Below are 11,770 nucleotides of genomic sequence, written 5' to 3' on the forward strand. Positions count from 1 at the left end.
AGGGGAAGTGGGATTACTGGTATCGAAAACACACAGAGATATGGGGTAAGGGTCGGGGCTAAGGGGAAATGGGATTACTGGTATCGGGCCCTAAGGGTGGTCCTTCCGCCCGTAAGATTTGTTTACAGCTTGATCCTTGAAGCTTGACCAGCGGTGCCTGCCTGTTTTGGAGCTTTTAGATAAGGCTGGTTCTGGCTTCTGGCTGACAATGGGCTTGTGGCGCCTAGTTTCCTCACCAGCAAAGCAAAAGTCTTAAGGATCCTTGGCATAAAGCCCTGGGATGTCCCTGTGGCTGTAACTTTGAGTAGATTACCATCCTCACTGCTCAGCCCTGGTCTTCTTTCAGCCTCTTGTTCCTTTCCATACCGTCTCACTACCCTAACTTGCTGCCTGGAATTTTCCACCCTCAGCTACTTCTTGCTTGAGGTGATTATGTAACTATCCACTTTAGTGACTTACTCCATTACTCTCTGGACAAAATGACTTTTTCCTAATCTTTTGAAATTCCTGGGGCTACAGAAGTCTTACTTAGGATCCCTATGCCCTTTTATGTCAAATTTTCCTAATTTTCATCTCCTTAGCTACTTTTCTTAAAGGAATTTGTGGTAAGAATGCATTCATTCCTAAGAAAAGGGCTTCCTTTCAGCTTTCTTTCAGTAATCTGAAAGTTAGACTTTGTGACCATTAAGTTGTCTTTACGTTTGAATCTCTTTGTTTTTGTGGGTTAAATGATCCCGTGGTTTAACAGGAACTGCAGAAGCATCTAGACTATAGAATTTAGCCTTCCTCTGTCTCAGAGTTGTGCGTGTCCTGTTTTTAAAGTGATAATCACCTAATATTCTCAAGAACTCCTTACTCTGCCTAGTTACATTTTTCATTTATCTCTCTCTTCATGTTTTCCTTCTTTATAGGACTGAAAGGTTTTCTTTTTACCACCCAGTTTATGCCTGCTGGAATGGTACATAAAAGGTTCTCAAGTCCGCAGTGCACACCGAACGATATATGAGGGTGTTGTAATTTGTTACCTTAGCACTTGGCCAGTGGTCTTTGAAGGGGCTATCAATACTAGTGTGTTTGCAAAGCAGGTAGAGTTCAGGAAGAACTCTAGGTAACCTCTGCTAGGTTATCGTTTTAATGTGATTCTTTAACATTGTTATCAACATAGTTTTTTTATATTTTACTCTATTAGTAAATATGTAGAGAATTGCCTCTGTTTCTACAGGCAGTGAGTTTATGCAGAATTTTCTTATCCTTTGAACTGTTTTATCGAAAATCTTGGAGGCCACATGTTTGCCTTAGGAAATTCTTAATCCCACATTAATATAAATTATAAATGTAATATGAGCCATAAAAAATGTTGAATCCTTTAATTTGTCACTTTCCTGCTAGGAACAAAACTTGATTTTTAATTGTTTATGTGTGGCTTGTTTTTTTTTTTTTCTCCCTGTTTACACTAGATTTAAATAACATTTGAACTCTTAATAGAGCCTCTAGGCCTTTAAAAACTCATGATTTTCTATTGTCCTGGTTAAATTGCTATTTAAGATCTAAAATCACTGGGACTTTGTATTCAGGGTTCCTTAGTTCTAAGCACCAGAAACTAATTCTGACCAATGTTAAACAAAGATGCTGAAAACAACAGAAGCTGGTGATATGGTCTCCCAAGAGGAGAGCCATGGCAACCCTGGACCTCAGGAGGAAACTGTTCTGGGTTGATTCTGTCTTCTTGGTGCTTGACTGTGCTTTGACACCTGCCTCCCTGAGTATCTCTGCCTATGATTCCCATTTTTAAGGAAAAGAATAGCATGACATGACATAGTCTTGAGTCACATGCCAGCCCTCTAAATGCTTTTCTTAGGATCCTTTTCTCTGGACTGTAGACGGAAGGCCTTTCCAAGCTATCTTTGTCAAGAAATCCTAGCACTAGAATGTGACCACTTGCTAAAAAATGTCAACTTTAGTGTCATGATCTTCATATCCATAAAAAATGTTGAATCCTTTAATTTGTCACTTTCCTGCTAGGAACAAAACTTGATTTTTAATTGTTTATGTGTGGCTTGTTTTTTTTTTTTTCTCCCTGTTTACACTAGATTTAAATAACATTTGAACTCTTAAGCTATCTTTATCAAATTGATACAAAAATATTCACCAAATGTAAAATGTAATTTAATTTTTCATACATAATAGAATAACCATAAAATGAATTCTAGAAAATCTTTAACCATTTTTAGTTAAATTTTATTTTAAAACCCTATTTATATAAATTACTGTACTATTATGCTACCATAAAATCCAATCTCAATCGCATTGCTTTTAGTTCATAGACTACATGGAACAGGGGGCTGGAGAGATGGCTCAGCAGTTAAGAACACTGGTTGTTCTTGCAGAAGACCTGGGTTCAAATCCCAGCACCCACATGGCAGCTAACAACTGCCTGTAACTCCAGTCCCAGGGGATCCGACAGCCTCTTCTGACGTCCACGGGCATTGCACAACATGGGTGCGCTTACCTACATGCAGGCAATACACGCATACACATAAAATAAACATAATGAATAAAATTTTTAAAAAATACACAAAACAAAGGAGAATGTTTAGATTTATGCTTAATTTTTTTTGAAGTATAAAATGCATGGGCAGAGGTAGATGATATATTTTGGAAAAAGTGATGTTAAGGCCGATTCCTTTTCTTCAGGTATTCTGTTAGGAGGTATTTAAAAGAGAACCTTCAGAAATTGATTAGGTAATTACCCATCAATTTGAAAATTGATATAGTGAGGATGTTTCTTTTCTTGATATAATAAACGTTTTTGTAGGCCACATTTTAAAGGAAATGATTTAGGAGAGGATCTATGCCTTGCTAGAGAAGTTTACGAAGGGAAGCAACTGATGCAGAGCAAAAACCCAGTCATCATCACCCTCTAGTCAAGTATGCCATCAAGGAAACGTCCATTTGACCGAATACAGTCTCTCAGTTTCATAGTAAAAGTCAGATGGTGTCTTAAAGGAATCAAGTCTCAATCAGTACCTTCCCCTGCTTGGCTTATCTCATAAGCAACAAGAGCCTAAACTAGGTATGAGTCCTGGGGAGGGGACTTGGTAAAGCAAGGCAATCAGAAAGTGAAAGCTTGTGGCTTGGGTCCAGAGCAGCCAGACACCAGGAGCACTGCTGGCTGGGAGGTGACTAGGTCCCCAGCATGAGGACCAGGAGTATAAAAATCAAGCGAGTAAACCTTACTACAAATTGTTATGAGGCTTAGCGAGACTATTTCTAACCAGGTGGTAGTGATATATGTCAAGATCAACATATTTAGTTACACCCGCTCATGACGGTTTGCATTCTCTTGGGAAAAATCTGATTCTGACTATACATAGGAGTTCAGAGAATAAGATGAAGTACTGCGTATTTCAGAAAGCAAGGGGAAACTATTTTGAATGCTTTCACCATAAGGAAACATTAAATGTTTGAGGATATGGATATATTTAACCAGATTTAAACATTGCACAGTGTTTATGGGGGGGGGGGTTGTTGTTTTTTGATCAGCCAAGAATGAATTGAAAATTTTAAGAAGGAACAGATTCTATTACTGGTGTTGCTTAGATAGATACATGTAGTCAGATAGCAGGTGATTTGAACAAAATTCACAAATGTAAAGTAATTGCATATGTATTCACAAGTAGCCTGCTGTCTACCACCATCTAAAACATTCTTGGATGCATCAGAATTTGTTCATGGGAAGGAGTGGGGTCACCATTCAAATACCAAGTTTATGACAAAACATGTAATACCAAGTAAATAGTTGAAACTGTAGGACCTCTGAAGAGACAGAGCTTAGTGTGATTGGAAGCAGAGCTAAGCCACCTTGGCGGAAGGAAGGCTGCAAGTAGGGCTTATAGATGGATACAATTTGGATATGAAAAACAGAAGCAAAACCACTCTGCATTTTTGCTAAACAGATTCTAATTTAGGTTCTTTACAGTGAAGTTCAAATTCAGTGGCAGCTTTGAGAGGGCAGGCTTTGGATGTTAATTTGTAAGAATATTTATAGTAGTTGTAATCGCTTTCTGTGGCTAAAGTAACACAGATGTCATGTGATCTCTTCTCTCCAGGTGTGTCTGCGCAGCTCAGCAGCACTCGGCACCGCCTGAACACGTCCGTAGGAACGCCATTCTGGATGGCTCCTGAGGTCAGAGAGTTCTGAGGGAGACAAGTTTAATGTTAGATCCTTTCTGAGCTCCCTGGTTATATGTACTTTATTTGTGCTGGAATATACCAGAGGAAAATGTCTGCTGTGGTGTTTTAATGTGGGAGCTTTACACGTGTGAGGAGGCACGTGGGAATAATGGGAAAACAAGCCGTGAGGGAATGCATGAATAAAGGAAAGGTGGAGGAGCAAACCAGATGGTGAAGAGAATGCTCGAAGGCATAAGCCTTGAAGTTTACTTTTAGTTATCTAGCATGTACTGGTAGCATAGATATTCACATTTTGGTTTTATGCTTTATTATTGTCATCCAATTACTATTATTATCATTTGGTGTTTTTATCCAGGAGCTTTCTATGTATCTTCCCAAGTGCTAAGATTACAGGTGTAGTCACAACCGGGCTATATTCTGGTTTTAAATTATAATAGAAATATAATGAGAACCTTTGGCTTTGTTATGTCAAACTTAAGTCTATCCAGCCTGTGGCAGGCTCGTATGCTGAGTCGCCCTCCCGGAGTCTATATGAGCTTTGGTAGAGTCTTCTCATTATGACCTTGGGGGAATTGTAGCTAAACTGCTAAAATAGTGAAAGTTCAAGCATTAGCTCTTCTCCCAAAAGTCACTATTTAATGCCTTTAATCTTTTTAATTATATTTATCAACAAAGAGCACTTATCTTGAAAACTCTCTATGGCTTTGGGAAAAGCTCTGCTATTTATGTACAATTTTCTAGGGAGCAAATGCAGAACTGATTCAAATGCTGCATTAATATTGCAAAATCTTCTAATTAAATTTGTTTGAAGATGAAATCCTGGTATACTGTTTCTGTTTGACTACTAATTCAGTTATTACTTATAAAAAAGTTAAAATGTAAAGTTACTGAATTATATAAAGGATAAAAATTTTAATAAGTGTTTTTGAAGATCCAGTGGTTTAAAAACCTTTTGAAAAGGGACTACATCTAAGAAGAAAAGTAAAACTTATAGTCACATAATAAAAACAAAATTCATTGATTCTCAAATAGAAGTCTCTTCAGAATAAATTCTGATATATCACTAGTATTTTAAAAATTTATAAAAATGAAAATTACATACCAAATACCATACTTTTCATGTATATAAATAGTTAAATAATAGTGCATATGATGATTATACTATTATATAATTAATACTCAAGCTTTCTGTTTTTATATTTATAATAACAAATCAATTTTATATTTATTTTTTGCCTTTGGTATGCAATTGCCAGTCACTGTTTTGATGTCAGTATTTTGTGCCTATTAAGCTCTTCTTTCTGTAATAAGTGTTTTCTAATCGGGAAGAATGTAGTTTAAGTAACCAGCCTTCTAGCTACAAGGTATCCCACATGTACTGCCTCTGTGTGATCAGTGGTACATTTGTCTGGGCTGGATGTGCAGCTTAGTGGAGAGCACTTGACCAGAACATATGAAGATCTGGATCCAGGCCATAGCACTGGGAAGATCAAGGCACTTAATGACACATTTGATATTTATATAGATCCAAGGACAGCAGGAATGTCCCAGGGCAAAGCGGAACATACACACACCTAAACCTACAGAAAAATGCCCCAAGACAATATGTATAAAGCCAGAAAACAATCCTAAAGTGTCAATTTTACTAGAAAAAATTAGTGGCATAATGTGGGGGTCCCACTTCGCCTTGTGGGGGAACCTTGCTTCTGTGATGGTGATACTGGCAGCCCAGGGCCCAGCCCTGGGACTTGAGACCTTTTGCTGCAGGTCAACTTTATTGAAAAATTCAGTAGGTTTTTAGACAGTACAAGGAAATGGCAGTCACGTGGCATTTGGCAGTTACATACAAAGATTAAGAGCACAATTAGAGGAGAAACAGGACATATAGCTTTTAGGTAGAGCCAGCTAGGGTCTGTTTGTAAACCAGGATGCTTGAACTTTTACTCAGGGTTACCAGTGCCTATCTGGTAATTTATTGGCCACAGTGTTTTCTTTCTTAGGACAAAAAGCATAGTAAACTTTTAGCTTTTAGGTCAGGAGTAAACTTTTAACTTGGCCTATTCTTTTAGCTAGTGAGAGCTGATAATTATTTGTTCAGAACAAGGAAGTAGGCTAAGGGCTGTTGACCAAGATGCTTTCCCTCAGAGCAAGGAGCTTAAACTTTTGACCCAGGCACTTTTCTCCTGCTAGTCTTGCAGTGTTCAGCAAGACAGGCATCTGAAGGCTGCTGTATTCAATGTCCCTCCCTTCAGCAGAGATTGTAGCCTGGATTTTAAAATATTTCAGGTCCACCTCAACCTAGGACTTGCCATCCTGGTGTCCTGCAGCATAAAAACAATTTTAACCAGGCATCGTAGCATGCCGATAATCCCCACACTAGGAGAAGGCTGAGGCCTGGGCTGCATAACAAGATACTGCAGAAAGAAGAAAAAGTATGTGTGTGGGCATGGGGATACTCTGTGTTCTGAAACCAATCATTTATCAAGAAAGAAAGAAAGAAAGAAAGAAAGAAAGAAAGAAAGAAAGAAAGAAAGAAAGTGCAAAACTGAGTAAGTCAACTTGAAACAACAAGGGAAAGCCTCACCAATAGAATGAATGAAATGGAAAACAGAATGTCAACACTGTACTTCAAGCATAACTCAACAAGAAAGCACTTGCCTAGCACGCATAAGGCCTTGGGTCCCATTCCTAGCACAGAAAAATCAAATTATGTGAAAGCCAAGGTGTGTTATATAACAGAACAGAAAAATCATATGAATGCACTTTCAAATTTTAATAACGAAGAGAGACATGTCACATACCCTACAATTCATTAATTGACATGCACTGTGCTATAATTCACAGACTTGCAGCACCATCTTCAAGATCTAAGTTTAAATATTTTTGTGCCTGTAAAAGAAACTATGTGAGCATTCTGCAGCTCTGCCCATGATCCCCTGACCTGGGCAGGCATTAATCTAGTTTTGAAACTACAGGTTGGTTGAGAACACAGGGGACTGCCTGAGAGCCCCTGGATCCTGCCTCCACATGGTGGTAAGCTTCCCCTAATTGCACTATGCCCATCCCCCTACCTGGGATTTTGTGAGGCTGCTCCCAAGGCCCCAGGGCAGATCTGGCTTTGGTAGGCTAAGGCTGAGCTCCTAGCAGACAGCCTGAGAGGGTGGGTTCATACCTCCATCTATGTAGTGACTCTGATTTCAGCAGACCACCAGAGAGTGCCAAGTTCTGGCCTCCTTCTGGCCTCGCTCTGGCAGAGGGCCTGAGAATGCAGGGGACTGCCTGAGAGCCCCCCCATCCTGCCTACACATGGTGGTGGGCTTCCCCTATTTGCGCCATACCCATCCCCCTACCTGAGGCCCCTCTCAAGGCCCCAGGGCAGATCTGGCTTTGGTAGGTTAAGGCTGAGATCCTATCAGACAGTCGGAGAGGGTGGGTTTCAACCACCATTGGTGTAGTAGCTCTGATCTCAGCAGACCTCAAGAGAGTGCCAAGTTCTGGCCTCCCTCCAGCCTTCCTCTGGCACAGGGGCTGAGAACCCAGGAGACACCCTGAGAACACCTCAGGATCCTGCCTCCACATGGCAAAGGAAGCCACAGTGTAAGTGACTGGAGCTGAATTGAACTTCTGTGATCTGAAGCCAACAGGTCCCTCCAAATTAAACCTGAGAGATCCTGAACCCTATACCAACCAGCTTTACATAACAAATAAAGGCTCTAACCAACCCATTATACAAACAGAAGCATATTTCAACTTAATTCTCATATCAGAATCACAAACAACAAAAGAAATTCACATGCCAAAATCACAACGAAAGAATAAGAAAATGGAAAGCCAAAACACTCTGTCCCACCAAACTCCACCAATCATGTAGAAGAGTTCTACAAGGAGAACCCCCTAGAGATAAACCAGGACGCTGAATTTAAAAGAACAATCATAAACATGATCAAGGAATTCAACAAATTTAAAGAACACACGAATCAGCAAATGGTGCTCGCAAAACTGGATCTCCACCTGTAGAAGAAAGCAAGTAAACTCCTATCTTTCACCCTGCACAAAAGTCAATTCCAAATGGATCAAAGACCTCAATGTAAAGCTCGAAACTCTGAAACTATTAGAAGAAACATTGCAGTAATTCACAAGATATAGGTGTAGGAAAGGGTTTTCTAAATCTGACAGCAGTTGCTCAAGAATTAAGGTCAGCAATCAAAACATGGGACCTCATTAAACTAAAAAGCTTCTGTACATCAAAAGAAACAAAAAAGTGAAGAGAAAACCTACAGAATGGGAAACATCTTCACCAGTGACACATCTGACAGAGGTTTAACATCCAGAATATATAAAGAACTCGGATCACAGGAAAAATAGCGGAAAAAGAATTTCAGGTTAATGGTATTGACCAGATCTTAAAGAGGACTGTAGAAGAGAATTTCCAGACATTAAGGAAATACATCCCCATACAAATAGAGGAAGCACATAGAACACCAAATAGACAGGATCAGAAAGAAACTCCCCACGACATATCATATTAAAACACTAAATGTACAGAACAAAGAGAGAATACTGAAAGCAGCAAAAGCCACTCAAAAAGCGTTCAACATTGTTAGTAATTAGGGAAATGCAAAGTAAAACCATCCTAAGGTATCACCTTATCCCAATCAGACTGGCTATGATCAAGGGAACAAATGATACCAAATGCTGGCCAGGATGTGGAGAAAGGGGAATGCTCATTCACTGCTGGTGGGATTGCAAACTTGTGCAGCCTCTATGGACAACGCTCATTCACTGCTGTTAGGATTGCAAATTAGTGCAACCCCTATGGAAAACAGAGTGGAGAGTGGAGAACTCTTAAAAAACTAAAAGTGAACCTACCATATGACCCAGTTATATCCAGCAAAAATGTCTACTATAGTTGAGGGGGAAAGAAAAATCTTCCAAGACAAGACTAGCCTGAAAGAATACATGCCCACAAACCAGCCCTTCAAAGAATACTTGAAGCAATATAGGAAAATGGAAAGCCAAAACACTCTGTCCCACCAAACTCCACCAATCCTGTAGAAGAGTTCTACAAGGAGAACCCCCTAGAGATAACACAGGACACTGAGTTTAAAAGAACAGTCACAAACATGATCAAGGAATTCAATGAATTTAAAGAACACACAAACAAAAAAAGAGCTAAAAGAAGATAGGGATAAACTTCTGAATGAATTCACAAAAGAGTACCAAATCCCTTTAAATTCCAGGTTCTTTTAATAAGTTGATGCAATACAGGAGTTCCTTCTGCATGAAATAACTACCATCATCACGACTTCAGCTGAGTCTGATCACCAAACATTGTCATAATTGGGTTTCTTGATGGTTGTGCTCATTCATTAAAGGAGAGCCAAGCAGGATCATTGGACCCTCATTGGATTATCCAGACACTCTTCCCAGACAACTGTATGTAATTTGGCCCTAATCACACATGACCTCTTGGATTTGGGGAGGGCTAAAAAAAAACAATCTGGGGAAGGCTAGGAAGAAAAGGCATGACCCATGCTGGGTAAAGGCTTTCCAGTGTGCATACCCTCAGGTCATACATACACCTCAGCAACCCCTCAGTTATCTCCATAAGAAAGCTCAGTAAATTCATGGGTTCCCCAGTGAAACTTTAAAGAAACATTGGCTTGATACTAGAAACTTAAAAGGGAATAAGCATTGCTTAGCATCCCCAGGAAAAGAAGTCTCACAACAGATGGAATGCTATTTGTCAATGCTATTATGTCTCATAATTATTTTTTTAAAAAGAAAATGAGAATATAAAAGATGTTAAAAGGATATGGGAATGGAGATATTTTCCAAAATAGAGAAAATGAGATAGCCTAAGCAAGTGATGAAGGTCTGTTTGGGTTTGTTATGATATATAAAGGATGAGACAAAAATAATATATACATAATCTTACTTTTCTTTGGTCACAGTTTAGTCAACTAGTGTAAGGAACAAAATAGATATCTACTCAAGTTTTATCTAAGAATATTTGTTTTTTTACCCAAGCCTTATCTACATAGCACATGATAATTAAAAGTACAGACTGGTGGAACTGACCTTATTGGATGTTTAACAGCCATAATTTGAGACCTATACTAACGTGATCAGAGGGACTTAAAGGACAGTTTTTCCCCTTGCCCTCAAAGTCAACTAAGTTCCAGGAGACTATGGAACATCTCTCAAAATGTCCTGTAACTGTGGTGAATCACCTGTCCTCTTGTTTAGGGAGGACATGGAGACCCCACGAGATGAACTTGAACCAGTGTCCAGTCTAGAAAGAGGAGAGTCAACTCAGAGGAAACATCTCATTCATGCTTCCAATTGAAGCCAGACATGGTCGAGCAGGACCTTTGACTTATCTTCACATAGATGGAACTGGTAAAAGAAAGGAGCCAGGACCTCCTCCCAAGCCCACGTGAACCCTGAGGAACAGATCCTCAAATGACCTTTAGTGTAAAAATAAATTGATTTATTGGGGCCAACTGTGTGGTCTTAAACACCCAAAAGGAAAGTATAACCAAAGAGTGAAGTCTGGTAGTGCAAAAGACCCTGAGAGAACTCAGGCGACATTAGGCTTAAGTCTATATAAAGTTTAGACAGTTATTTCTCATTGATGATTTTGTTCCTAACCAGAAAGTGCTGCTCAGATGTAAGACTTCAAATCTTGGTCTCCAATACTGTAGTGCCCACCTGTACGTAAGGGAGACAACCCGCTATTTTTCTAAAGTGATGGATATATTGTTTTCTCCCCCTATCTAGAAGCCTGAAAGCAAATCCTGAATCCATCACTCTAGAGTCCAGCCTTGGAAGACAAAAGAAAAATGAGGAGGAACCCAATAGAGGGATGCTCTTTGAAGCCCTTGTCAAGAAATTCCAATGGGCTATCATATGAACTTTTGAAAATTTCCCTGTTCTGACTTTTTTCTAGTTCCCTGTCTAGAACTTGTAATGCTAATTAATTTTGCCTTTACTTCTTCTGATTCAAAGACTTTCTTTTCCTCCTTGAGATAAGAGTTATGCAATTTGGGAGTCTTTTAGATGGACCCACTGAAGGGGTACTCCAAATACCTCACCCTGCATCCCTGTTCAGCATGGAAGAAGCCAGAGTGGTCTGCTTTCCAATTCCCTATTGGCAATTTGGGTAACCTCTTCAGAGGATGGTGTGATAAGAATAAGAGGTAGGAATTAGCTAGGTAGTTAGGGTAAGAAGACCCCAAAGAAAGGTAGCCAGTTTCTTGGCTAAAAGTCAAAATGTCCTTGGGCCTCTTAGCAGCACACTCTGTTCCAAAGGCCAAATATGTCGAAAGTATTTGGGAGCTTGTGTCTAATCCTTTAAAGACTTTAGGGTTACCTCTTCAGAGGGGGTAATGTTAGAATAGCCTAAAACCCCATAAAAATAAATAATAAATAAATAGATAAATAAATAAATAAATAAATAAATGAAGATGAATGAATTTAGCAGAAAAAAGTGATGGGGAGACATAGGAGGTGTTGGAGGGGAGGGAGTGGGCATAGATTTGATCAAAACACCTTATATGCATGTATGAAATTC

At 39.4% G+C, this 11,770-nt stretch overlaps 1 protein-coding gene across 1 annotated transcript in view; it reads left to right on the top strand.

Annotated features, from left to right (window-relative positions):
• The window catches only part of Myo3a (myosin IIIA), a 256,799-nt gene that overhangs the window by 57,525 nt on the left and 187,504 nt on the right, over nt 1-11,770 (top strand). Inside the window, exon 5 of the mRNA XM_008831744.1 lies at nt 4,110-4,186. Within this exon, the coding sequence (XP_008829966.1) occupies nt 4,110-4,186 (77 nt within the window). The remainder of the gene's footprint in view (nt 1-4,109; nt 4,187-11,770) is intronic.

Source organism: Nannospalax galili, unplaced genomic scaffold, assembly GCF_000622305.1.
Source record: "Nannospalax galili isolate Female #2095 unplaced genomic scaffold, S.galili_v1.0 scaffold14, whole genome shotgun sequence".
Taxonomy (NCBI): domain Eukaryota; kingdom Metazoa; phylum Chordata; class Mammalia; order Rodentia; family Spalacidae; genus Nannospalax; species Nannospalax galili.